Source organism: Augochlora pura, chromosome 5, assembly GCF_028453695.1.
Source record: "Augochlora pura isolate Apur16 chromosome 5, APUR_v2.2.1, whole genome shotgun sequence".
NCBI classification, from domain to species: Eukaryota; Metazoa; Arthropoda; class Insecta; order Hymenoptera; family Halictidae; genus Augochlora; species Augochlora pura.
The window spans coordinates 17,808,872-17,836,189 of record NC_135776.1 but is presented as its reverse complement, the minus strand read 5'-3'; the positions used below and the strand labels follow the sequence as shown (position 1 = coordinate 17,836,189).

Below are 27,318 nucleotides of genomic sequence, written 5' to 3'. Positions count from 1 at the left end.
GTATAAAATTTGTTTATTTAGAGTATATATATATAGGGTGTTCGATAAACCATAAATTTCTATGATATGAAGAAAATCCCCCGCTCAGCGCAAGACAATTTTCGAACACAATTCTTTATGAATATGATTAGCGGCTAGTCTCGGTCATCTTCGTTTCGATCGCAAAGATGATTTCCACGAGGACTGCCTTATTGTCAGCGATAGACTTCCTCATACGTAAGAAATCTATAGTTTATAAAATACTCTGTATACGCATACATACTTAGGACCCTTATTCGCTAGGTTTTTGTCTTGTATGTCATGATTTTTCTTTTATAGCGAGTACACGTAACGTTTTGTTGCAGGTCTCGCGACTCCTTTTGTAGATCGTTTCGAAGAGTATATAAGAAGTTATCAGCTTTTTATCGTTTTCATCTTGTAGATTACTACAGACATATTGTTATATCTTCCAAAGGTGCTGGGTGCAATGAGAGAAAGCTTTTTATCTTGTTACCGTAAAGGAAAAGAAACAATTAGCATACGCCTTGACAGTTTCGATACAAGGGGGGAATATTACAACAATGTCTGACCTCTATACGATCGAATCTGTATTTGGGATCGTCGCTGTGTTTTGTATTCTCTTCGAAAAAAGCTAACTCCCAATATCACTGCAGCAGAAGGGAGGATACATGGGAAGAGACTGCGGTAGAGACTAGCAATTATTGGGGTCCGGTGGCGTGACAAGGTACTCATCTGCACGTTTGTGATCGGACAATGCCCGCATTGTGTGTGTGTCTTGGGGTAAATCGCTTTTCCTTCGCAGAAGTTGCTTGGTTTTATTAGTATTCGTCATCTTCTTTGCCTAAAACAGAACAAACACTTCAATTAATGATACAAACCATTCGTTTAGTTTTCTATGAAGTAAACAAGAGTCTACCTCGTTCGCTTTTGCTTCTATCTTCTCCAATGTGAGCGGTGTTTGATCTGTATCACCATCTTCGTCGGGCGGAGGACTATCCAACTGTTGTGATAACGAGAGGTTCGCAGCGGTATTAGTTAAGCCTTTGACAGCTGCGTTGTAATTCGGATGTCTCATCGCCAGAGCTTCCACGCGCATCCAAGCGTCATCTCTATCTTTCATAAGCTTCCTTTCCCTTTGACGATCCTGAAAAACGTACGAATTGGTATCACATGTGTCGTTGCGTTGTTCTTGTAACCAGAAATTACGCACCTGATAATACTGTTGAGTACATTCATCGAACACTTTGTGGTTCATCTCCATGAGCAGTTTCAACGCGTTGTAGATCAAACCGTGAATGGTCTTGTTCCAGTGATCCCGCGAATTCTTATAGAATGCTGGATACATAATCGGTAATATGACCGAATAATTGTCCGATATCAAAGACATTATGTATTCGTTGTTCCAGTAGTAAAGAGTCCTTTCAGCCACCTGGAGAATAATTAAATGATATATTCGGATAATGTCGACATAAATTCTTTCAATTGTCCATGTTACTGTTAAAATGTTAAAATACCTGAAAGTGTGGAGACGAAACGCATTTCGCCAATTGTCTAAATAATGGGTCCATGACTTTTTGGAATTCGGCAGGTTCAATCACATCCAAAATCTCCTCAAGTTCGTTCAAAAACATCACTTCTTTCGGGGAATGTGTCTTCGGCCAGAATTTCAGTAAACTTCTGATAACAGGCTCAGTCAACGACGGATCTTTCTCTAGGAATTGAACAACGCAATATGCTAATTGCGGATGATAGACGGACAGTGATTTGGCTTTGTGCAAAGGTAAAAGCACCTTTAATAGAAAAATCTTGTGTTCATCCTTCAGTGGTAAAGCGAAACCGTTGATTATGCTGCAAGAAGAAGCAGTTTAAAATGCGTTCCGAATGAGAAGTAATTGTACAGTATGTGGAATTACCTTCCCAGAATCTCTAGGAGTTCAGCAATACCATTGTGATGCTCAGTTTCATATATAAATCGGTAAAAAACATTGTTTATTTGTTTTCTGATATACGCCCTAAGCCCTAAGAACTTCCCGTAAATTCTATGAAGTGTGGTCTTCAGGAAATCCCTTTCTCGCGGATCCTCCGAATCGAAGAGCTCCAAAAGTTGCAGGACAAATTTCTGATCTATGTAACGCCGCGCTATGGAAGGTTGAAAATCTTGAGACTCGAGTAGTCGAAGAAAAAATTCGTAAACCAACTGCAGATGTGGCCATGCTGCTTCCAGAGTTGGTTCATCCTCCTCTGGATCGAACTCGGCGGCGTTCGGATTCGATGACGGAGGAAGCGTACGGAAGAGGTTCACTGCAAACTAGAAACAATCCGTTACAAATAAATCTTTCTTATTCGTTGAGAATGATAGGGTATCCTCGTCTTACCATGTTCACCGCTTCGGGATATATAGCCTCCGTGATCACATTTTTGTTCTTGGTAACGTACTCGACCATCTCGTACAAGGCGGTACGTTTGACTTCCTTCCATTTTAAGTCCGATAAAGGGTCAGACTCGAAATCAAAGAGAACGCAACATTGTCGCAGTTTCTGTATAAAAAGTTCCTCCCGTTCGTTCCCTTGTTGCGTTTCTAAAACGAGGAAAAGAAGACACCGCTATTCATATAGACAAAACGAACCTCATCGTCAACTCATACACAATTCATACAGCAAATACAAGACGGCAAGAAAATACTCATCGGACTGTGTGATAAAACTCCGTAGTAACCATAACGTACAACCTATACATTTTAAGCTCTTTCCCTTTCCTGGTACCTTTTTATGTGGCTTTAACATACATTATATCTCTCTACTACATCCGTTCTTACAAATTGTTTTTCTTTGACCCCCTCCCTTCGCGGTAGCCCTTTTTATTCTCTCTCACTCACACACACACACACACACACACTCCCTTCCCCTCTCACACAGCATATGCGAGTTCTCCACAGACAGCTTCTTTGCGTACCTGCAACAATTATGTTTGTTTAAAAATGACTAGGTTCAACGGAGAAAGGCAATCTCTCGAAAATTTGTTACCAATTAATAGAGGTCGTAGCGGCTGATAATGCGAAGAAAAATTGGACAAATAAGTCTCATTCGGTTCCCGCGAGAGGACCGTGGCTAAGGCGAGGCCCTGATGGAAGCTTGGACTTTTTGGCAAACCGCCGGATGCGAAAGGATATCCGTCCACGTGAACCATTTTGCTTTCGAGAGGCTGTCGAAACGATTCTCGCCCGAAAGCTTGCTATTTCTTCGTCTAATCTATTAGAGCGAAAGCATAATAATGTTTTCCAAGAAAACGGCTAAACTTACCACTCCCTGAAACTGCTATCATTGAGGGAAAATAGTGGAGAACAACTAAGCTAATAGAACAATTACGGATGTCTCCAAGTTGTTACAAATTCATCCTCGATTTTCACTATTTTACTAAATAATTTCATTACGTTACATCGATGCCGAATACGCTTACTGATGCTACTGTTAGTGTACTTTTACTTTCGTATATGTATATAAAACCTGTGGATGTAGTCAAGAAGTTGTAATCTGTAACATAATATTACTATCAAGTAGTAAAGCAAATTTCTTTTACTAGCCGAAAAAGTTATATTTTAATTGATCATTAATATAGTTAATATAAAATATTTATTTTGTTTACAATAATGTTCGTAATAGCAGAATATTGTAAATTATTTCGAAGAAAAATAATCAATGAAAATTATTTTACCGTTACAATAGTGTGTTATTTTCAATAATATGATAAGTGTTCCTTGTGTAGAGTGTCAATTACTTTTGATTTTTAAGAGAAAAACTGGTCGGTTTCCACTGATGTTTCTCACTATTAGTTGTAGTAAATGCAGATATGGGTGCAGGCAAGTTAAGGGAACAGACAAACCGTTCTAGAAGTGGTAAGTTGCAGGCTTAAACTCGGAAGGCATTATTGCGTTCGAGTATACGCACCGGTCTTCCTTCTTTACATAGCAATCTGTTGCTTCGATATAACCGACGGTTCTTTCGAGCGAAAACTGCCTATACCGAGATTCCGGTTACGATACCAGATCTCTTGCGATTATTTACGCCGGCACAATCGACACAGCCATTGACAAGTCCCGAGAGATCACTGAAGTGTGAGCAAATCAAATTGTCAAATTGCTGTTGATGACAGAGACCGTTTGAACGACGAACGACTGTTTACGTTAGAAAAGTAGGAATCGCTAACTACGTTGAAGCGCATGCCCAAACCACCGCACCTTACAATCGATACGCTTTGACGTAGTTACTTCGCAATTCTTCAGCGAGCAAAATTGAAATGGCAAAATTAATTCGTCGATTCGATTTTGGATAATAATAAGTAATATATTCGCCAGTAACTACGGTGCCATTTCCCCGATGTGTCTTAATTGCAGTGACTTCTCGCTAAAGAAGTTACCTTTTTGACATATTTTAAAATCAGTGTTGCAAACTTTTATAGAGATAAACACACGAATTTATAGAACATTTTATTACTAGGCCGGTAGCGCGTAAAATTCATTGTGGAAAAGTTTTTTTGTTCGCACCAAGATCATGTCGGTGCCGCCTTCTGTACGTAATTTCTGCAAACTTGTAACCCGCTGACCAAAAATTTGCTCGGTGAATTCGTAATCGTTGGAATGAGTTCGACAGATTCCTATTTTATTACTAAACTGTAGCTTAAAACGCTCGTTGACTTTTTATATCGCATGAAGATTCGCGGCTTCTTTTATTCCATGTAAGCTTGCACTCTAACTTGTGTAAATCAGTGATAGAAAACAACTCGCACCTACTTGCGTTAAAAATCATTAAGTATATTGCGGTTTATTCTTAGCAAGGCCAATGACGAGTATGTTTAGTATTCTCGTTTTGGTCGACTAATTAATTATTCTGCGGTAATAACTGCAGTAGAAAGATTAGCGCTCGATTTTTTCAATTAGAGACATTATTTCGAATGACTTACAGTCGTGCCAATTCGAATTCTACAGAATCATAAACTGATTCTGGTAACTTACCAGACAAAAGCGGCAATTTTTGAAGCTCCCGATTTTTTGAAATATTGAATCTCGAGCTACTTTGTCGCTTGTCCTTCTTTATTACAGGACCGCCTGGCTGATATTTAATTTTGTTGATTAGCGTCGGTGGTGGCGGCGCGCTGGTCACAGGTGGTCCTCCTGCTACCTTGTTAGTCTGGAATAATATATTGAAAGCTTCACTGACAACGTAATAGAACGAAACGTTTAAATTCGGGAGCTGCGATAAAACTGTAAATTTGACCAACAAAGTCCCTGGCACAATACATGCAAGAACATGGCAGACCCAACTTTATCCACCCTTATGTTTGACAATTCATTCAAAAAGGACAATAGTCGTACAATTTCAAGCCAATATCAATGGTTTATTTTACAATTGCTCCAGATAAAAAGAGCAAGTAGAAAGTGCCTACTACACGTGTACTTTTTTAATAATCTGCTCTCAATTTGCTATTAAGAAATATGTTTTTCATATATATATATATATATATGTATGCCGATCTATGAGTAATCTTTATTACATTGGATACAATTCTTCCAACGTCGCATTAATGCCTGGATTCCTTGAGAGAAGTTTTGTAGGTGATCTTGAAACCATTTATGCACTGTGTCGGTCTTGACCCTTGATCTGAAGTGATGTCCATTCAGAGCAACTTCTAGCAGCCAAAAAAGATGATAGTTACTTGACAGTATGTTTGGCAAACGTACAGGCTAAAGTAACGTTTTTATAAATTAGTCTGCTAGATCTACATCAATCTGGCTTACTAAAGAATACCTGCATTTCATTGAATGAGAACATTCATATGGATGCGCAAGAATGACTTCAACACCAATCACAAAACTTCTTCTCGAGGAACCTAGCTAACAGCTTATTTGTATGATACTGATGAATTTTTTTTAGCTAGACGACTTAATACTAAATCTTTTCTTAAACTTCCCTACCTCTCTGCATACATTTCTGTAAGGCATTTTTGTGATTGCTTGAATATTCTTGTAAATACATGCAAATTTTACAATCGCTACATTATCTGAATCTGTTACCATTCAGAATTTAATAACTCATAGGTGATGCTACAGGTAATAATATACGTATAATACATTATACGTATATGGATTATTCACATAATCATAAATAACGCTATACTGAAATTAATATTTACCCATTTTTAATTTGTTCGTAAATAATTAATCATAGCGTACATTACTTTTAGTGGTAAATTATTGTTAAACTATTGCTGGCCGTAATAAATTGTTAACCGATTAATTTACGTTATCATCGATCGATAATCGAATTCGATGCACTACGAAATTTTCTACAGGCTATACAGGCCGTTCGCATATTTAATTTATTTATAAATCAAGCTTATAAATAAAACGATTTTGTCACTAATCCATTGGTTCCTGGTTTATTTCGTATCTACCTTCTTAGCCGTTAACGGTATAAAACATTCGAGTTATTTTAACTGTTGCAATTATAGGTTCGTATCACATGTGCGCGCACGATAGAACAAATACCAAGCAATGACAAAATGACAATATACTTCAGCACAAGAAAATACCGAACGAATACGTTCTAAAACACTGTGATCAATCTACGAACGGCATTTTAATCGTTCGAATTAACAAATATAGATCTCGATATTATTATTATCTACCGGCGTGTGACGTTCATGCAAATAAGTAAATACAAGTATAAATCTTGGTAAATAAAAGAAAATTCTTTTTTCGAAACTACTGTACTTTGCAATCAGAGGTAAAACGAACCATCTTTTCTTAAGTTACACCCTATATATTGAAAAGTTGATACCACACATATCGGGCATGAAACTTCAATTACATGTTAATCATAATAAGGAAATGTGTAACAACGTTAAAATGTCGTTAATTACAGCGTACAAACAGAGCTGAAAGCACAAGTTTTTAAAAAACGCGAGCATCAGACGAATAAATAATATTTTATCTGGACTCTGTTCGGTTTACACGCTGTTTTCTATTTATCAACTAAGTTGTACATGTTCAAGCGCCACCTGTGTCAGCAACATTTTTTTTTCAAAGAAAACTGTAAAACCGTTCTAGAGAAATATAAACGTCGCATGATTGTCAATGACGGATCCGGCTGTAAAATAGCATCGCGGTTATCTCTACGTATGTGCATAGACTCAAGTTGCACGCGCGATAAACGATTCTGATAAAGAGAAAAATTTCAGGTGAGCCGAAGATGGACACCGTGAATGGACTCCAAGGAGTTCGTGGAATGTTTCAATACCGAAGAACGACCGACGCGAAACATTTCATCGTTTTGAATATGATATGTCAAGTTTTGTGAATGTAACAGGAGAGAAGCGGGACTACAGTAGGAAGGAATCATCGATGACAGGAGTGTCTCGAGGATTCGTAAACCGAAGTCGAGTCACGTCGGTGCTCGGAAAGGGGGGAACATAGAATAGACGATATAACCTCACCTCGTCACCTGTCTCGCCATCCTTGCCGTTCTTTCCCTTGTCCTTGCCAATCTTCGACGCATCCTGGAACAAAAGGAGCAATATTCACCACTTGCACGAGCTCACGATGCCACGACGGCAACCACAACAATTCACATTTCCACGACGCGGGGCACCGTTCGCGAAGACGAAACTGTCGACTCGCACGATGTCATGAACGGAAACGAGAATTAGTAGATTCGATGTACCATAATGCCGGCCCTTCAGAACGTTCGTCCGTGAAAACGTGCTTGCGAAACGGATATCGGGAAATCGGAAATCACGCTACACCCTTCGGTGTCTCAGCTACCGGGGTTGTTTCCCCGAACTCACTTTACTCTCCCTTCTTCCCTTTCTCTCTTTACTCTCCTACTATACCCCTGTCATCGTCTCTCGATCCCCTTCTCTTTCTCACTCATTTGTGCTCGCTTTCTCACTTCCTCTTTTCTTCTCCCTCTAGTTCTCTCTTCTGCTCACTCACTCATTCATTTTCTCTCTCTCTCTTTCTCACTCACTCACTCTAGTGCTTGTTCAGTCACTCTCGCTCTATTTACAGATATATGCATGTATATTTCTCCCTCTCTCTTTCTGTCTACGAAGCGCGCGTGTGCCCGCGATCTCTCCTCGTCGCAAAGGAACGCCGTTTTCATTGCATACGTGTGCACCGACCGCGTAAGGAGAGGCACGCAAGATCAGAACCAAATCCAGAGCCAGACAAGATCAGAGGCCAGAGATAGACTCGAAATCGGCAACATGCATCACGAACCTTCTCTTTCTTCGACTGCCGGCTCGACATATTGCTCCCTCGGTCCCGAATAACGGATACGCGCGATCGACCAGAACGAGCGGGTTAACACACTTTGAAAATACGTAACAACGCATCGATCACAGCGGCCACCGAGACGCCGACACGAGACACTCATTCGAGGCGGCCATTGGCTATGCTCGGCGATTGAACCTTTCGACCGGCGATTCGCGCCACTCGCCTATTCAACGTTACAGCCTCCGGTTTTCCACTAGCTTCCTCGAAAACGCTGAGTGAATGGCTACTTCCGTTCATCCGCAAGACAATCATTCATTATCTCTATTCCATAATTCCATACTCGATACGTTCTCTGACACTACGAATATTAATTGCTAATACTTATTAACATTACGAGATCCAATGATTCCATGGCGCAGCTATGTTCTGCGATAACACAGGCTATAGCACAACCGACAGAGTTGAATGATGGTTGATCGATCAAGTTCCCGCAAAAAATTTGTCAACTATTTTAACGCTAAACGCGGTTGCTATACAATCAAGAATCGTGTATGCGAGAATAAAATTCGTAAAATTGATTTATTAGATCATTTATGCTATCGTTGTACGATATCGTTAATGAGATGTTTTATTATGTGGTTTAAACTGATTCAAATGCTACGCTTGAAGTTGGCTTTAAGATCTACAAATGTTGTTTAGGATCGAAGCTTCGAGATCTTTTCACCAGAGTGTGGAAAACAGTTTTTAGTTACTTTTTCGCCTGAATGTCTAGTAATTTAATTGCTAGATATTTGTTATTCTGTATCTAGATCTGGAGACTATACTATAGAACTTTCTAGCATGTGTAGAACTGAAACATGTTTTGATTACATATTGTTTTGGAATAAACCAGGTGATGGTTTTAATTTCCAAACACTCGTTGCACAGGTAGAAATCGTCTCCGAAACGAAAACATGGAACGTATGTAAACGAAAACCAATGATTTATCTTGACTTTTTTAAAAATAGATTTTTTTCACCGATCGGATATACGAGGTACATATAACCTAAAAATGGCGGAAAATAAAATAATAATCGAAGGAAAGACAAAACCGTTATTTCGGAATTTGACGGCAGACGATCCAGAGCCAGAAATTACAGAGATCGAGAGTCTTTGCATAAATTGCGGACAAAATGTAATGTACTTAAATCTTTAGTACGCTCTCATGTATTATAACCAAAATATTATTTAACAGGGTACCACCAGATTACTGTTGACAAAAATTCCACATTATAAGGACATTGTGGTAATGTCATTCGACTGTGAACATTGTGGCTATCAGAATAACGAGATACAGAATAGTGGAAAAATTCAAGAGAAAGGCATTAGAATAACATTGCAAGTTACAACACCTAAGGACTTGAACCGTCAAGTTATCAAGTCTGATTACACCAGTGTAAAAATCCCATCTCTGGATTTTGAAATTCCATCCAGATCACAAAAAGGTGAAATTACAACGATAGAGGGTATAATACAAAGAGCAATAATTGGTTTAGAACAAGACCAACCTGCCAGAAGAAAAGAAAATCCAGATTCAGCTGCACAAATTGATCAGTTTCTTGAGAAATTGAGGAAGTTGAAATTGGTGAAGGAACCTTTCACTATTACATTAGAGGACATATCGGGAGAGTCTCACATAGAGAATCCAAATGCACCCTTGAAGGATGCAAAGTGCACTGTTGTTAAATTTAAGAGAACAACAGATCAAGATCACACGTTAGGGATCTACAACGAAAATTCAGACAATGTTCTACTAAAACCTATAAAAGAAGGAGAATATACGTTAGAAGAAATTGAGGGTGAAGTTCTTTCATTTAGAACGAACTGCCCAGAATGTAATTGTCCATGTGAAACCAACATGAAAATGACAAGTATCCTTTCATAATAGTTAATACTAATTTTGCGCTCTTATTGATAATTTTACTATCCTTAATTGATTATTTAGACATACCACATTTTAAAGAGGTGGTGATCATGGCAACAGTCTGTGAATCTTGTGGTCACCGAACTAACGAAGTTAAAAGCGGGGGAGGTATTGAATCCCAAGGAGTGAAAATAGAAGTGACCGTTGCCGGAAAAGAAGACTTCAGTCGAGATCTATTAAAATCGGAAACTTGTTACATGGAGATACCAGAATTGGAACTGGAAGTTGGATCTACTGCTTTAGGTGGACGATTTACCACCGTCGAGGGTATTTTAATGGCGGTTAAAGATCAGTTATCGTCATCAACGGCGTTTACTGGGGATAGCAGCGATGAGGAAATCGTGAAGAAAATGGAAACGTTTCTATCGCATTTAGACGAGATACTAGAAGGAAAGCGAAAAATAACTTTGATATTAGATGATGCAGCAGGTAACAGCTACATACAAAGTCTATCAGATGATGGAATCGATTCTGGTTTGAAGATCACCAAATACGAAAGAAGTTATGAACAGAATGAGGAACTTGGTCTGAATGATATGAAGGTCGAGAATTACTAACTACTCATTGCAGAGACGATATCAATCTAATGTATCATATTTGATAAAAAAAAATGTATCATAAATGTATACATACTGTGTTATGTAAATACATATTGTGCAATCTTGTTGCAAGATTTTTAACAAGACTCAACTTTTTATTAACCATATAGATTTCATTAAATTACGATTAGATTGAACGTAGTCATTTAAAAATATTTAAACAATGGGTATAGCATCCAATTTCTTCAATTTGGGCAGCCTTTTAATGACTTGACTACGCCAAAATTCTACGTCCACGTTTTCGCAGATAGGATTGTTAATAAACAATAAATCCTCAAGATGTGGTATTTCTTGCAAACGATTGAATTCCGCCCAGTCTTTCACCAAATTATTGGACATGTAAAGGACTTTTAGAGCTTTCAAAACATTCACACCTTTAATTTTCTCGATCTGATTGTAAGATATCCACAATTCTTCTAAATGCTCCCCCACCGCTTCTAAACCGGAAAATGTTTTGATATAGTTGCGCCCAATAGATAGAATTCTCAAGTTCTTCAAGGAATTGATACCACTGATCTTCTCTATCATGTTTGTTGAGAGAGATAATTTTCTAAAGTATAGAAGATGTTTGCAACTGTGTCAGGGAGTTGGACGTTAAATAATTCAATACTAACTGTACAGATGTTAGAGCTGCTAAGTTGTTGTCCATTTTCTCAATAGGAGGCCATTGAAAGGATAAGTTGATTTCAGTTTGTTCACTGGCGGTTAAACCAGTTTTTTCTTCCCATCGTTGAATGGCATCCTTACAAGTTGTTGACTTAGCCTGTTGAAAATATTATATACAAAATATACTGATAAAAATTATTTCATATTTAAAAAATGATAATTACCATAACTGATAGAACTAATTCAAAGGCTGGTAGTTACTAAAACAGATAGTTACTATCACCACGTAACAGAATTATAAACAATGTGTAAGAAATAGAAGTCAATCTCACAACATGAACAAGCTTCATTAAACTCATAACTTCAAATCAGTCGGAGAGTGTACATTTGACAACTACAATTGTGATCTTGGATTTTTCGTATCACGAAAACATTCAATACATAATTAATATATAACAATAGTAGTAATTTAAATCTTGGCTATTAAAACATTCGAGACTAACATTTTTTAATTGTTAAGCGCACCGAATTGAGAATGAATAAAAGATAAAGTACAAAGAAGATTCAACAGAAAGACAAACAAACTTCACAGCCAAGATATTAATTACTCTTATTTATATGTGATATATGGTGAGAAAATATGTATTTAGATAGAAAATTTCTATAGTAAAAAATTTTAAGTTAAATACAACTAGTGAACTATATCCAAATTTTTCTTCTTCTTTTTCATTTTCATAGGTATAGGACCTGGCATTTTGAATACTGTGCTGTAAGAAGATGATAAAACGTAAATTATTTTCCCAAGTACATACATATAATATAAGTAATTGTAATAGATCAATACTATTAAAATACATACTGACAAGTTGTGCATATTGGACTGAATTTGCAGAATACTGTAAAAAAAAATCAATGAATCAGTGTATCGTATGTACATTAAAAATGTTTAAAATATTGTAGAGTTTTATTTACTTGATAAACATATGGAGCACACATAGCCAATATCTATTAATTCTTGATGACAGAAACATGCTGCCCTGTAGTCCACTTTCACAGGTGGAGGAAGTACTAGCTTTGACCTAACATTTGGATCTGGCAGAAATATCCACTAAGCAGACAAATGTTTGCTTTTAAATAACAAAGCTCAAATCATATCTGAATCCTTGACTCTAGGGTTCAGATATGCATGCAGTAAAAAAGTATGAATAAATACTACATTTTGCTTACTAGTAAGTATTGCAGTAAGCCACTTAAGTGGGGAACTTTTAAATAATTTCCACCAGTTATATCGCAGCCCTGCTGAAGTAGAGTCAGTTCCTGATCCAGGCTACAGACATCCAATATTATACCCTGCATTTTTGAATAATAAGCATTAGTTACTTACTTAAACATATGACACGTACATTAATAAGCAATAACACTGACAAACCATTTTTTGGGCGGTAAAAAATATATTCATATAATTCATGTATTGAGTAGCTGAATCATTGCTAGCTGTGATGACAAGTATTCTAGAATATAATTTTTGACCAGCAACTTTTTCTCTTTCTAATCTTGCTACATAACAGAGTGCCATAGTCAATGCTCCTGATAGCAGACTTTCTCCATTTAAAGGCTTGTCCATAGAAATTTCATTGATTACTTGTTGCAACTGCTGTCTGATAGTACGCTCCACCATAGTAAACTTTTCATACTGTCCATCAATTTGTCGAATTTCCGAAGGTTTCTCACAAGGATACAAAAATCTTGCTCCATGGCTATGACACGCTATTATAGCTAATTGGTTATTAGATGATTGCATCAAGTGTGCATTTGCAAAAACGATAGTAGAGTCCAAACATTGTGTTAACACTTTTGTTTCTTGTTTCACTATTCTTTGCACTGGATTCACATCCAGTACAATTGTCAACAAGCTTGTTTCTATTTCTGAAACAAATACGATGATCTTTAAACATTTTTGTAGGTTGAAACAGCTACTGATATAGGTTAAATAATCCGAACTTACCGCTTGTCATTTCAAATTGATCAAGCTAACGCGACTAATGTGTCTAACAATAATTATACACACAGTTTTTTAACAACACATTTCGATCATTTTTATTAATCCTCTCAACTTTCCAAAAAATTTAGGTAAACAGGTACAAACAACCTATGCGTACATACCAACGACTAAGGTTTATGTACCAGCAGAATTGAAAGGAAATTACACTCTACGAACTTTTTGGAGGAGTCCATAAATAAAAACATTTTTAATTTATAATTTATTTGTAGAATATTGTTAACCTTTCCCAACTTAGTTCGTGTATATATATGTATTTGTATATATGCATAAACATTGTTTTCAATACGTGTCAGTATCCATGTCCATAGGTATGCAAATAGTGTTGACTGCTGGTAGCAATTATACATTCACAACTCTGAATGGACACTGTTTGACAGGACTGACAAGTTAAGTACATGATTTTAAAAAATACAGTTGAAAATACATACACATTTTTAACGCTTTCTTTAAAAGTTCCCGCCCGATCACCTTTTATGCAACAGTCAGAGACGTGCGCAAATAATCCATGCGAAAACGCGCATGGTTGCAAACGTATTTTGTAGTGGGTTGTTAGCCGATTGGTTGAAGGGAATCGGAACGAACGTGGAACATTATTGAGGTCACCAGGGTGTCTTTGAAAGGTTATCGAACGTCGTCTTCACGAACTTGAAATCCATTACTGTTACATTACTACTCGAAGTTCCGCTGCCTGAACATGCTGCCACGAATTCTGAAGCCCACGTTGTCCGTCGCTCAACAAGGAGCCAAAGGGCTCTCGACGAGTGTCAGAGTAAGTCCCACAACGATTTATAAACACTGCCGGTCAGCTAAATCATTCTTTTTACACGTATGATTTGCATTTCACATTTCGCACATTAGATAAATCATGTAAGAGACTTGGGACCTTAATTTTTTGCGGCTGATTCTTTATCTTCGCAATGGTAGATATGTATTCAAAATTGTTATGCAACCACTTTTCGTCTTGCGACAAGAATAATGTACAAAAAATAGGATAATTATTATTACCCGTTACTGCAAGTCTAATTAAGTCAATATTATACAATAGCATCGACGATAATGTGATTGACTTTGCGATCGGCAATGCGTTCGTTTGAATGCTCTTCAAGATGGTTCTTGACGTTTCTGGTAACCGCATGCGTCTAAATTTGGACTTCTAAAAAAAGTAATCATCAGAATGTCCTGACAATGAAAAATACATTTGAACCATGTTAATTTCTGCTTTATCTTTCAGCGCGATGCCAAGGTCGCAGTCATGGGCGCCAGCGGTGGAATCGGACAACCGCTGTCGTTGCTCTTGAAACAGTCTCCTCTCGTTACCGAATTATCTTTATACGATATCGTGAACACGCCAGGTGTCGCTGCCGATCTCTCACATATGGATACAAAAGCTAAAGTAAAAGCATACACTGGACCTAATGAATTGAATGACTCTGTCAAAGGAGCTCAGGTATGTTTCCTATTTTATACATCGCAGTGGAATTTCCTACTGTAGATACTGAATTCCTTTCTGCTTGAAGATATATTATATTATATATACATGTATAATATAATATATATACATACATACATATATATGTGTAATTATGTAAGAATATTATTTGCTATAGGTAGTCATCATACCTGCTGGTGTACCACGTAAACCAGGAATGACCAGAGATGATCTTTTTAATACGAATGCATCTATAGTAAGAGATCTTGTTCAGGCTGTGGCACAGAGCTCTCCAAAAGCACTTATTGCAATTATTTCAAATCCAGTTAACAGTACAGTACCTATTGCTGCTGAGGTATTGCAGAAGGCTGGTGTTTATGATCCTAAAAGATTATTTGGTGTCACCACACTAGATATTGTCAGAGCAAATACGTTTATCGCTGAAGCTAAAGTTAGTTCAAAATATATGCACAGAATAAGATTCAATGTTTAAGACCTCAGTATCTAATCTATGTTTTTTTTAGGGTCTTGATCCACAGAAAACGTCGGTACCGGTTATCGGAGGACACAGTGGTATCACTATTATTCCACTTATCTCACAATGCAAGCCATCAGTCTCCTTCCCCGAGGATCAATTGAAAGCACTCACTCTGAGAATTCAGGAAGCGGGTACGGAGGTTGTTAAAGCGAAGGCGGGTACAGGCTCTGCCACGTTGTCGATGGCATATGCAGGTGCTCGATTCGGTTTGTCGTTGGTCAGAGCACTGAACGGTGAACAGGGTATTATTGAGTGTTCTTATGTGAAGTCCGACGTTACACCGTCGAAATACTTCTCGACACCTGTTGTCTTGGGCGTAAGTAAAATATCTCAACGAAAGCCTAAACTTCTGCAGATAATATATCATTTATATCTGCTCATAGAAAGGGGGAGTCGAAAAGAATCTTGGCCTTGGCACTCTTAGCAGTTACGAGAAGAAGCTATTGGACGAAGCTATTCCAGAACTCAAGAAGAATATTCAGAAAGGAGAAGATTTCATAAACAAGAAGTGAATGCCGTTAATTTGGAACTAGATAGAGGTGTGATTGACCATGAACTGGAAGGAATCGACGGTTATCAGTATTCGTTACAACAATCCTCGCGTTGTACGCGAATCGTTGTATTCGAAAGGGGAATCCTTTCGACATGCCAATCAGTAGATAAGCCCATCTCGTATACCGTATAAAACAAATCCAAATCCATTCTTTACGAACCAGTAAATAAACGTACAAGATCCAAAAAACAAAGCAAACGATTTTATTACCATACGAACAATACTCATAGGCCTTGATTAGGAAAGAAAAACAATGTTGAATCTTGAAATTTAATGTAGACAGTTTAAAATAAAACAATCAATCAACAAATAAACATTATTTTTGCTATCACCTTTGTCGTTCAGATAATCTGATTGATTGTAGACAAGTATGAACAGCGATGTTTCGTCTGTTATCCTTGCCGCAGGGGTCTGCAATAGACAAAGATAGTAAGTTGGCCGAAAACAATGAGATAATGATGCAAGAGCTGAAGACATTGGAGAAAACCTAGGAAAAAGATATTTCCACCACTGTCGCCTCTTCCTCTGGTCCCATTACTTCAGTTGTCGCTAAAAGTAATCACACCGACCACCCTGAAGAGAAATGTTAGTACACCCTCAAGAAAGTACTCGACATCGTCGCTTAATAGGCCAGATATTACCGTCGAAAATCCGTTGAAGGCAGACTTAGAAAAAGAACCACAAAATATTAAGATAAATTGTAAGGATCGGTCTTACTTGTTCTCATTAAGAGATAAACCCTTATTGGAACACTCTATAATCCATACGTTTATTAGAGCGACAAAATTTTCAGTTGCCACTTAATTGTTTTTCAGCCTTCGTTGCCAGTCAACCGGACACTCGGGGGAAGGGGGTTGTTATTTAAAAATCCCAAGGTAAATTAAGGATTAACGCATCATGAAAAGGAATCGTACATTATGTAGCTGTTTGGGGGATGAATTTATACTCTTAATATCCAACGCAGTTACAATTTATAAAAGACTTTCTCCGTTTCAATAATATCGTACTGAATATTATGGAAATTCGATTATACCAAGCTTTTCGTGTATAATGTACAACAGCATCCAGAATTATCTCAAAATTTCTGATGGTTTCTTCTATTGTAAGTGAGTATCGTAGTTTCTTTTAATGGAATTTTTATCTGGAAACTATTTTGAATTATCGACTAAAGGGTTGTCTTCGATCATGATTGGAACAGACATTCAAATGTCTTAGAACGAATTCTGAAACAGGTGGATGTTAATGAACGGCCGAGGCATTTCCTGACCACGACGAACTTTCGCTAAATTAATATCAAAAAGGACAATCAATCGCTGAATATGAACGCGAGAGATATCATAGCAGGCTTTAATGTTGGATGATTCACTCTGCAAAGTGAATCATATAAAGAAAACGCCTTGATATCACGCACATGAATTGTTTACATTTTGATTGGCATTTAATCTATAATACAATTTAATAATATATAATAATTTATAGTATAGCATAATTTAATTTATATATAATGTATTGAACGAATAGAGAGTTGTAATTACTTTATTTGTAGCTTTCACGTGTGTGGTTTTACAGAAAAAGGTCGTATCCGGTAAAATTGTATCGATTGTAGTACGTACAGAGAAGTGTGTGAGAACGCATGCGAATTGGGGAAAGAATTGTTCGTAAAAAATAAAAACAAAGACAAATTTAGCCTCCTCCAAATGACGATAAATTTTGATATCCAAGTCTAATTATTCGCTCTTGAACTGGGTTAGCGACAAGATGGAATGAACTGAAGATAATTACAGATAACTAATATTTATAATACAGAAAGAATGAGAAAAAGAGAGAGAGAGAAAGAGAGAGAGATGGAAAGAGACAAGAGCAAGTAGAGTACATCTAGTAAGAGATGGAGTAAGTAGATGTGTCTTTGTAAAAATTGGCTAAACACGTACAATGATTCTGAATAAAGGATTTAAAAGCGGTTTGAATCGATACACCGATCGTCTATTCGACTTAGTAGGTCCTACGGACAACCCAGGTGACCAAACAGTCTACCTACGATTGTTACTGTTAGTCGGGAACACTCTACAAGTTTTCATTTGCTTTTTTCTCATTCGCTTATGAGTCACGCTACGTCGTGGACGATATTAATTATTATCGCGGTTGGGCTACTTCATCTTGTTTTTAATCCATCGCGTAAGCAAGTAATTGGATGAGGTATCTGACAGTTTATCGTCGTTTGGAATCCACTACACCGCTCGTTGCCACTGACAAATTTTTATTGTACCTAAATCTCTCCAACACTTGCCGCATTTACTATGATATAATTCCTTATGCCGATGGATCCCCAATTTTCTCTACAATCCCTCCGTTGTTCCTCTATTTTCGTATTTTCGATCGCGCAGTTTCCCGTTCTATTTTTCTTTATCTTCATCCTTGCGTGTTAACTTCTACATTTCTCGATGATCACACACATCGAAAGATCATTCCTTTTTTTTTCATTTTTTATTTCTCGTTTCTTCTTCAATGGTGTTCGAAAACGAATCGCGTCAATTGATTTCGTCGTGATACCCTAATTTTACGCTCTTAAAATTACTCGCATATACTTACTTACGGTGCCGTTGATATTACTTTGAGTTATTCTTTGTAACGTACTTTATAACATGATTATCAATTTGTATCGTTATTAATACCTAAATACAGGGGGGAGGGGCACGATAATGCACACCGATTTTCTAAGCAGAACTCGATTATCTGCGCGCGGTTCCTTTCGTTTTTATTTTTTCATGTAACATGCCTCGCTTTTTTGCTGCACGCTTTTACACACGAATCACCAAGATCAGACTCTCCCATTATAAGCACACAGCAACGGTTCAATGTCTGTTTAACAAACGAAAAATTAATTTGTGAAGTACCGTCGGTTCTTATGCGATACAAAAATAATATTAATAGAATAGTTAGTAATAGTTAGATTGCAAATAGATCTTTATGCAAATAGAAGTTTATATGTGCTAATTTATAGAAAAAATAACCGCAGCTGGTTACTTGAACGAGTGAATGATCGACATCGCGTCGCAAAGCTTACTTCTTTACCACACTTAACAAAATTTCGTGCTAACAGACTAACAAACGAATTGTCTACTACCGTTGGAATGTTATACTGAAAATAGAAATCGACGGAATGGTTCACGGATACAATAATGAAAAAGAATGAACAGGGAAAAGATAACGATGATACGAATACTACGAACGGGTAGACACGAACCAAGAAAACGCAATGGAATAATCGAGGATTAGTGAGTCGGCGTGTGAAGTGAGCGCGGACGAATAAAGTCGGGATACAATCGTTTATTCTGTAATTGGTAATACCACAGCGATCTTTATAGTTTTACACAATGGGGTGTATGAAAAAGTACAACCATAATATTACAGACTAGCTAGACGGCTACTGGTTTTTCGCTTCTTCTGCTCGTGTGTATAACGATGATATAACGGAATTTATATTATACTCTTTTTGTTTCGAATTTTTCGTCTTAAAAAAAGTTATCTATAGCAACACTTCTTTTCGGTGTATCTTAATAGTCCATGCTTTTCATCGATTTGAAAAAGAAGAACGAAATTGTAAACAGAAAGAGAAAAAGAGATAGAAAAAGATGTAATCGTCTCACTTATCGCGAAAAAGGATCGAAGGTGAGTGGAAAGAAAATGTTCGACGTTGTCGAAGACGGTTGCAGTTTTCTCGCACATGTATTTCAAAGTTCTTTTCCTCTCCTTTCGCTTTGTGTATTATTATTTGGTGTCGAAAAAGAAAAATTTTGAGCTTGCTAAAATGATTGATTACTTAGTTATTGCGTGTGTTTCATTAAGTACGACGCTTTTGCATATGCGCATCATTTCCTTGACAAAACAGAACCACGGCTACACGAAGGATATCGTGACCCATAATGCTGGGAGCTACACGCGTACGAAATTACTTGGGATTCGGACTTCGTTCGGAAGTACATACCTCGGTAATATCTTGTTAAAGGGACGGCGGGGCCGGAGACAGGCAGTTGGTCAGACAAACCCTAATGGATGATACCAAAGGGAAAATCAGTGAAACCGCGTGTCTTCGCTCTCACCGCAGACAACGATGTTGCTCATCCTGAGACGAACGGCCAATTTTACATTCGATTTTGCCCGCGCATACAATTAACATTGGATTTAAACTTCGTATGGTATGCGAGAGCGATCGAGCGCGCAGTAAAAAAGCGGAGAATTGGACGAGCAGAGGGGACAAATCGAGACGATGGGCCGGGGGGAAGGAGATTGATTTGTAATCGACGGAGAAGGGGGTGTGGGGCTGAAGGGAGCAGGTCAAACAAACGAACGCAATAATGCACTTCGATCGACGGTCAAACATCAAAGCAGATATGCTTTTTTCACTATTCGTAAAACGTTGTAGGACACACTTGTTAATTCGTTCTCACTCACTGGAACCGATGAAAGCGAGGGGGATGATCGTCGTCCCGACGGACTGAGAGGGCGTGCTACATTCCATTTTATTACTATATTGGGTGACCATACACGCGTATGAGCCGCGCTCGAAACACGTTCTCGACTTCGTTCATGTTAATTCGCTTTTTTCTCTTTTTTTCTGGTTGTCGTTTGCTTTTGTTTGGCCATGCATACACAAGTGTAAAGACAGCATTTTTTGTTTTTCGTTTGCTTGCTCATGGTTCTTCTCTCAGTATATCGCGAAGAAGGCAAAGAAAAGTGCCCCTCTAAATGCATTTTGTTTTGCAGTCTCCCATTTCTATTTTATCGCAAGGTGCGTGTCCTTTGCAGGAGTACTTTCTGCGTGCTTCGTAAATTCAATGCGTGTTATATCGAATGATTTGTTTGGTTTTTTATTTGTTTGGAATTAACCGTACGTACGTGCGTGTTTTTAGGGCCACGCAATCGCTAAAGATCTCCCCATCCCACCCCGAACTGCCACCTGCCGAGTTGTTTTCTTTTGCTTACGAGTTATTAAGAGTTTTTTTGTTTTTCTTCTGTGTCTCAGTTTTATATACGCAATGTAACACTCACTACAGTTAGAGTTACGAGACGTCCTGATCTTCCACGTCTGGCAGCTGTTCCTTCTGTTCATCCTCCCCTGTACAAGAACATGTGAAATCTTTTATAAACACTTTTTTTCGTTGTCGTGTAATTATAACATGTGCACATGATAAGAGTGGGCAATGTGTTAACATTATAAGGACGATAACAGGAAAGGATGGGGTTTGCTCACCGGATGATTCAAAAGGGATGTATGCATATGTTCAAGCGTTGGTGGATATAGCAGCAGCCTGGTTTTCACGATCAGCCTCAAACTCTAAATTACAAAACAGCGATTCTTTGTCCGAAATACAATTTTTAACTCCGTAAGGGTGGTGTGGGAAAAATGTCCACCGTTGCAAGGTTAAACGTAGTGTTTAAAAAATAATTGAATTCGCAATAAAATCTTGGCAGACTAACTAGCTAGCTGTGGAACAGGGCGATAAAATCTTCCATATAACAAGGAAGATTTTATCACGGTAGGTGCAATATATATTATTGATCGTCACGATGCCGCTCTCTGACGGCCTGATGGAGTTGTTTCAAAGAGTGCTAAAAAAGCGTTCCCGTGTCCTGGGACCATACTAACCTTCTGTTTGCATATCTGACGTCCACAAAGTCAAATTGTCCCTGAGGAGCTGCATAATGAGGGTGGAATCCTTGTAACTATCTTCGGATAAAGTGTCTAATTCCGCGATCGCATCGTCAAAGGCTGCCTTCGCCAGGCGACACGCTCTGTCTGGGCAGTTCAGTATCTCGTAATAGAACACGGAGAAGTTCAGCGCTAATCCTAAACGGATGGGATGAGTCGGTGGCAGGTCTGTCATTGCAGTGTCGCTGGCTGCTTTGTAAGCCACTAGCGAGTTCTCCGCTGCCTCCTTCCTGTCGTTACCGATGGCGAACTCGGCCAGGTAACGGTGGTAGTCACCCTTCCTACAATTACATTCAATTAAACATTTTACATTCATTTTTACCTTTGTTTCTTCCTTCCATTTTCTTCTACTTTGTCACAATCATTCAGTGAGTTCAAGCTACATCCATTAAAGCTAAAACTAGTACTGCTGATAGCACAACCAGCTTCAAGATTTTTGTCAATGACAACTATTGACATTATAATACATACTAATCGTTTTTAGCGTTTAATAGTAACTTCAGTGTTAAAGCTACAGTTTCAAAAAACTGAACGTAATAAGTTTCTATTTATGTCGTGCTTTCACATATTGGTCCTCAAGAATGAGAATTTACACAAACATTAACAGTCTGATTATGGTATACCCCCTGTAAAGTTCTCTCCTCTCTCTCTCTCTTTCTGGTAATCTGACATTACTATTCATCAGAGTATTAAATTTAATGAGATGCCGACATCTAGAAAGTATCTGATTTATCTATAAATCAATAAAAGTTAGCATTTGTGGGGGGGGGGGGGGGGGTATAGCCACAGGCGTCCCTTGTTAAAATGAAGCAAAAGATTAGTAGCTTCGATTATTAAACTAATAATATTTTATTAGCGTTTATTTGAAAATGATACTCCAATCCCAGTAATTATCGAATCAGACGGCGGCAAGTTTTAAAAACCAATACCTTAAAAACCAGTGACCGAAACGAAACGTTCTTCCGCATTGAATGCCTTTTAATCAACGCCAGCACGCTAGCGAGGCAGAAGCTTGATATTTAAAACAAGCTTAGAGCATCTAAAATATTTCGAAACTAGCAATATCATCTCAATTTATAAAGTATATACTGCAGATCTTAACATTTTAATTAGAACTTTATCTACTAGAAAAGTTTTTTAAGACGTTCAACTATTTTTTGAGAATGGTTATTCGCAAAGGAATACTTTCCAGTAGGTAAAGTGTTAAAAATCGGGACATATTTGTCAATGTATAGGGCTCCTTACATTTTGTAATAAAAGACCTTCGATTCGCCAGTGGATGCATATGGAATCAGATGTTTATCCAGGACACCGAGGATATCAGCGCAGATGTCTTTCAGCTCTTTCTCGACTTGGGACCGGTACTGACGAATCATCTCGAGCTTGCCTTCGGCGCCCTTGCTCTCCTCCTTTTGTTCGATACTAGAGATTATTCTCCAGGACGCTCTTCTCGCCCCGATTACATTTTTGTATGCGACAGAAAGGAGGTTCCTCTCCTCGACGGTCAGCTCTACGTCCAGCGAAGCGACCTTCTTCATCGCCTCAACCATCTCTGTAAATTACATCGACGGGTATAGCCGTCGACAACGATGCCATTATAGTGAAAACCACTTAACATAAATATACGCGAAACAATGAAACAGTAGCAACGTTTATTGGTCCTTGAAAATATATGGAAACATTTCCTTAATTACAAGTCGAATTTTATAGAAGAAAAACGTTGCAATTGTTCCCATATTTTGGCAAATAAATTTATACTAATTATCCTCAGAGATCAAGAGTCTCCTATCTTCGCAGATAGGATTAGTATGGTCCCTGAAAAATAATATTGTTCATTGGTGTTAATAAAGATCTGTTATTTTGAAGTGATACTTGAACAAAGAATATTATGTAAAATCATGGCAGAGCAATGAATTGGAAATGACTTATCGATTATTAATATGTAGCTACCCCGCGTGGATATATTATTAGTTTCATCTGGGGATGATGGCGAGCCTCGATGTGAGAAGATGAGCGCGCGAACATACATATATTAACCTGCTGCCCCTTGAACTTTCCAAGGAAGTTGTTAACTATTATGTATTTATTATCTATAGGTGCGAAGCATGCGAGAATAATGATATCGATCGAAACATATACTATCGCATCAAAGTCTGTAAACACTTTAACTTAATTGCAATTACCAGAAAATATTTACGAAATTATTTGCTCCGATAAGTACATATTTTACATTCACAGTATTGACAAATACACTTCAACGATAATTAAATTAAACCGATTACAATAAATATTAATTAACTGAAATTATAATCGTTCATATATTTTTGAAACACAGTGTATCCGTATTCTAATATTTTTCCGATTACAGTACTAAGAACCGCGAATTTCCTAAAACATATTATAATGAAAATTGCTGTGCTGTGTTTATGGAAAAGGGCGACATTTTTTATACCCATGAAACAAGATCGATGACCAGATGAAAAAAGGTATTAAAGTGACGTGAGACAACGAGACAGATTGAAAACACAGTCTATCGGCCTTTACATCCGGAATTCCGGTACCCTGACTCTTTATCTCGTAACGAACGACTCTCGAACGACTCTTACTAACAAAAATACAAATCATAAAACAATCAATCGATATCATCTAAAAATCGTCAATGCGATCATTTCTTTATCCTGTTTATATATCTATCGATTAGGATCAATATATGTGCACCCTCTTTGTATTATCTTCCCGTAAAGGATAAGGGTGGCGTCATGGTAGTATCTACGGTCAGATTGAACTCAGGTTGAAACCAGGTTAAATAAATATCTAGAAACAGTTTCGGTTAACATTTTGTCGTGTACTACCCATCGAACGTACATATAATTTCTGAGTGCAAATAATAAATCAAAATATTGCTGACGTTGCATTGAATAATCTGCAAAGATCGAACCTATAAAAATGATCTTCTTTCGTTATCTATCAGATTAAATAATGTTCTCATCGATAGTTCTCAAGTTCATGGTGGTTCCGGTTAAAAATTACCGTGAACGCGGTATACAATGATGGAGGTCTACAGAAACGTAGGATATAGCGAGCACAGATCAATACTTTCCTTCTACTATGGCCCCCTCTTCCTTCCCTCTCCACCTTCTCGCTGTCTCTCACCCCGATACCGTTCTCACCCTCCGTCGTGATCTCACTCTCTCACTCTCTCGCTCGTACTTGGTCTCTCATTCGCAACCCTCAAATTTGCCCATCGCCCTTCCCCACCTCTATTCTCTCCTCTCCTCTCTCGTTCAGCCCGCTTATCGCTTCCTTTCCCTTCCATCCCTGTCATTCTTCAGGCTTGCTACCTGTTTCGTCGGAAAGATCGTGCGTGTGCACGCATTTCCATGTTTTTTAATACTTGTCTAACGATGTCAATCCCGGACCTGAGTGTATATTAAAAAATAAATGAAACAGCACTCTAGCCGCGTCGTTAGGAATCGCGGGCGAAAATAACATGCTGCGATCTTAAATACTGAATCTGTAATAATTATACGAATGAAAAACGTTCCAGATTTGATGGATTCAGGCGCGGTCGCGCGCGCAATTACCGAACCGTTAGTATCATACTATGACGGTTAATACGTGTCTGTCTCGAATAATGTGCCCACGCGAGCACTAAATTCTGAAAACCGGATGAACGATCGTCGTTATTAATCTTGTTTCGTTTAGAATCATTACAACAGGGAAATCTTTTTGACATGTCACGTGACACGAGAACGCTTGTCTGCCGATTTCGACCAGCCAATCGGTGAACAATAAATAAACCCTATCCACGAATCGGCAGACTACTTTATGCGCATGATAAATGTCAAATGTTCAGTTGAGCCAGTATGGATCGAGCGAAAAGGAAACACCTTGTAGAAAGAAATTCGAGGAACTACCAAGATTTGACGGTTACTATTAAGCTAGTCTGTATCCTTACTGCAGGTTCATTTTCATAGAGATCCAAATAATAATTTCTACAGTCTGCGAACGTGAGTACGTAGAACGATACGTAGAGTATGTAATAGGGGAAAATGGCTGGTGATTAACGACACCGGATACGTAGCCTAGGAAAACGCAAGCCGATCCACCAGAAAAGCATAGTCGATAGATCGGTTGCTCGATAGGTTGTGCGATTTCTCTGTGTTTTCAAGGCCGAATACCACGAGCAGAGCAAGCATTACTACGTGTCGAAAGAGGAGTATAACCCGTCGGCGATTGGTAAGAGTCGTGCTGTGTCTATGCATCACATGCGTCGGTGAAAGACCGACTTTGTCCAGTTATCTGCCGTAAGGCCTCCTAAAGTACTCGAGACGGACAGTACGCCTAGCAACGGCGTTGACCAGCTTTCGATGAAACAATGCACAGCTCTAGAAAGGTCGAACTCTCTGAAGGTTTAGAGTACCCGCGGCCTAGTCGTCACAGTCCGTGTAATTTTGAGGTACCATGACAGAGTCTAGCGGACCGGTGACAGAATCGAAGGGCCAGCCCATTTTTTAAAAATGAAGAAATAAAGGAAAACCGGTCAGTCGAACCGGCGACTCGATATCGTATCATCGTAGCGATTAGTCGTATTTGACGTTTCCACGACATTTGACAGATCCGATTGGACACACGATATCAGGGTTATGACTTGTCGGTTCACCGAGGTAGTTCCCGATTCTATCCGAATAAATTCGGAATGCGATAGGGTCGCGACCCACGAGGATCGTGTTCTACCTCCTTTCTCTTTGTGGCCGTGCTCTCCTCTGTCTGTCTGTCCGATTTCGTGGATTTCATTTTGGCGCAAGCCGGGTCCTTTCCCGGAAAATATCTACTTACCGTCGTAACGCTCCGCCTGCTCCGCCAGTTTCGCTTTGTAAACGTTGTCCTCCCGTAACGACATCTTGGATGCTTCTAGATTTCACGGGCCGGACGAAAGGTTCCAGGGAAATCGCACGAAATCCTCGTTTCACCGAAATACGTACACCTCGTCGTACAGCCACTCGCAAGCTCACTGACCAAGATGGCGGCGCCCGCCAACAATCGAAAGCAGTTCCCAGTTCGCGCAGCCTCTGCGGACACTCCACTCGCCATGCGCTCCCTGTCTCGTGTATTACTACGCCATTCGTGACGTCATTCGTTCGGCGGCCACCAAATCCCCACGCGCATGACGGTTAAAATCGTATATCCGGTCTATCAAAACCTGGCCAAGTTTCATTTGAAATTGAAATAACTGATAATTGGACTGCAGATGTTTATGCAATTTCGAGCTTTTTATGAACAGATTTCTGAAGGCCAACATCCATTCAGACACATATCTCCAGTACAATAATCTACCGACCGACTTAAAGTAACCTTAAAAATCTCATGAAATTTTAATAAAAATCATCGTTTTCGTTTATCGATATTTCTACTGATATTATTGTAGAGCATTTGAATTGCAACTACATTATCTAATGGACAAATTAAATGTTAAATTGTTTCTCAAATTGTTCAATTTTAAGCATAAGGATATTGTTGCAATTGTAAAATTTCAGTTCAACGTTCTAGAATTAATTCATCTAACAAGTTTTGTACAATATTTATTGT

General features: G+C 38.4%; 6 protein-coding genes across 14 annotated transcripts; 2 read left to right on the top strand and 4 right to left on the bottom strand.

Moving 5' to 3' along the window:
• Nucleotides 1-569: 569 nt before the first annotated feature.
• On the bottom strand, nucleotides 570-8,471 carry LOC144470369 (serine/threonine-protein phosphatase 2A 56 kDa regulatory subunit gamma isoform). 7 transcript variants are annotated; one of them, XM_078181405.1, is made up of 9 exons: nucleotides 8,273-8,471; nucleotides 7,489-7,551; nucleotides 5,009-5,183; nucleotides 2,376-2,578; nucleotides 1,914-2,308; nucleotides 1,515-1,848; nucleotides 1,211-1,429; nucleotides 917-1,144; nucleotides 570-841 (listed from the first exon to the last, which is right to left on the bottom strand). In XM_078181405.1, exons 1-9 carry the CDS (start codon nucleotides 8,300-8,302, stop codon nucleotides 692-694), a joined length of 1,797 nt encoding a protein of 598 aa, XP_078037531.1. In that variant the 5' UTR covers nucleotides 8,303-8,471; the 3' UTR covers nucleotides 570-691. The 7 variants fall into 7 exon arrangements, with proteins under 7 accessions (XP_078037531.1, XP_078037532.1, XP_078037534.1 ...); XM_078181406.1 differs by lacking the exon at nucleotides 8,273-8,471 and adding an exon at nucleotides 7,716-7,929; XM_078181408.1 differs by lacking the exons at nucleotides 5,009-5,183; nucleotides 7,489-7,551; nucleotides 8,273-8,471 and adding exons at nucleotides 3,024-3,530; nucleotides 3,712-4,984.
• A 609-nt stretch (nucleotides 8,472-9,080) lies between these two features.
• Zpr1 (zinc finger protein Zpr1) lies at nucleotides 9,081-10,805 on the top strand. Its single transcript, XM_078181412.1, has 4 exons — nucleotides 9,081-9,196; nucleotides 9,277-9,443; nucleotides 9,504-10,179; nucleotides 10,254-10,805. Exons 2-4 carry the CDS (start codon nucleotides 9,321-9,323, stop codon nucleotides 10,787-10,789), a joined length of 1,335 nt encoding a protein of 444 aa, XP_078037538.1. The 5' UTR covers nucleotides 9,081-9,196; nucleotides 9,277-9,320; the 3' UTR covers nucleotides 10,790-10,805.
• Nucleotides 10,806-10,817: 12 nt separating this feature from the next.
• LOC144470376 (dynein axonemal light chain 1) lies at nucleotides 10,818-11,889 on the bottom strand. The gene is made up of 4 exons (XM_078181425.1): nucleotides 11,770-11,889; nucleotides 11,662-11,697; nucleotides 11,446-11,594; nucleotides 10,818-11,381 (listed from the first exon to the last, which is right to left on the bottom strand). Exons 2-4 carry the CDS (start codon nucleotides 11,662-11,664, stop codon nucleotides 10,988-10,990), a joined length of 546 nt encoding a protein of 181 aa, XP_078037551.1. The 5' UTR covers nucleotides 11,665-11,697; nucleotides 11,770-11,889; the 3' UTR covers nucleotides 10,818-10,987.
• On the bottom strand, nucleotides 11,766-14,067 carry Tfb4 (transcription factor B4). Of its 2 annotated transcripts, none has more exons than XM_078181423.1 (6): nucleotides 13,928-14,067; nucleotides 12,867-13,363; nucleotides 12,665-12,787; nucleotides 12,410-12,545; nucleotides 12,297-12,333; nucleotides 11,766-12,204 (listed from the first exon to the last, which is right to left on the bottom strand). In XM_078181423.1, exons 2-6 carry the CDS (start codon nucleotides 13,236-13,238, stop codon nucleotides 12,129-12,131), a joined length of 744 nt encoding a protein of 247 aa, XP_078037549.1. In that variant the 5' UTR covers nucleotides 13,239-13,363; nucleotides 13,928-14,067; the 3' UTR covers nucleotides 11,766-12,128. The 2 variants fall into 2 exon arrangements, with proteins under 2 accessions (XP_078037549.1, XP_078037548.1); XM_078181422.1 differs by lacking the exon at nucleotides 13,928-14,067 and adding an exon at nucleotides 13,443-13,731.
• Nucleotides 14,068-14,128: 61 nt separating this feature from the next.
• Mdh2 (malate dehydrogenase 2) lies at nucleotides 14,129-16,340 on the top strand. 2 transcript variants are annotated; one of them, XM_078181421.1, is made up of 6 exons: nucleotides 14,140-14,268; nucleotides 14,545-14,661; nucleotides 14,731-14,946; nucleotides 15,107-15,379; nucleotides 15,453-15,782; nucleotides 15,850-16,340. In XM_078181421.1, the coding sequence occupies exons 3-6, from the start codon at nucleotides 14,752-14,754 to the stop codon at nucleotides 15,976-15,978; spliced, it is 927 nt and encodes a 308-aa protein (XP_078037547.1). In that variant the 5' UTR covers nucleotides 14,140-14,268; nucleotides 14,545-14,661; nucleotides 14,731-14,751; the 3' UTR covers nucleotides 15,979-16,340. The 2 variants fall into 2 exon arrangements, with proteins under 2 accessions (XP_078037546.1, XP_078037547.1); XM_078181420.1 differs by lacking the exon at nucleotides 14,545-14,661 and having other exon boundaries at nucleotides 14,129-14,268.
• Nucleotides 16,341-17,539: 1,199 nt separating this feature from the next.
• Nucleotides 17,540-26,832, bottom strand: 14-3-3epsilon (tyrosine 3-monooxygenase/tryptophan 5-monooxygenase activation protein epsilon). Its single transcript, XM_078181424.1, has 4 exons — nucleotides 26,569-26,832; nucleotides 22,975-23,281; nucleotides 21,667-22,010; nucleotides 17,540-21,135 (listed from the first exon to the last, which is right to left on the bottom strand). Exons 1-4 carry the CDS (start codon nucleotides 26,630-26,632, stop codon nucleotides 21,080-21,082), a joined length of 771 nt encoding a protein of 256 aa, XP_078037550.1. The 5' UTR covers nucleotides 26,633-26,832; the 3' UTR covers nucleotides 17,540-21,079.
• Nucleotides 26,833-27,318: the final 486 nt, after the last annotated feature.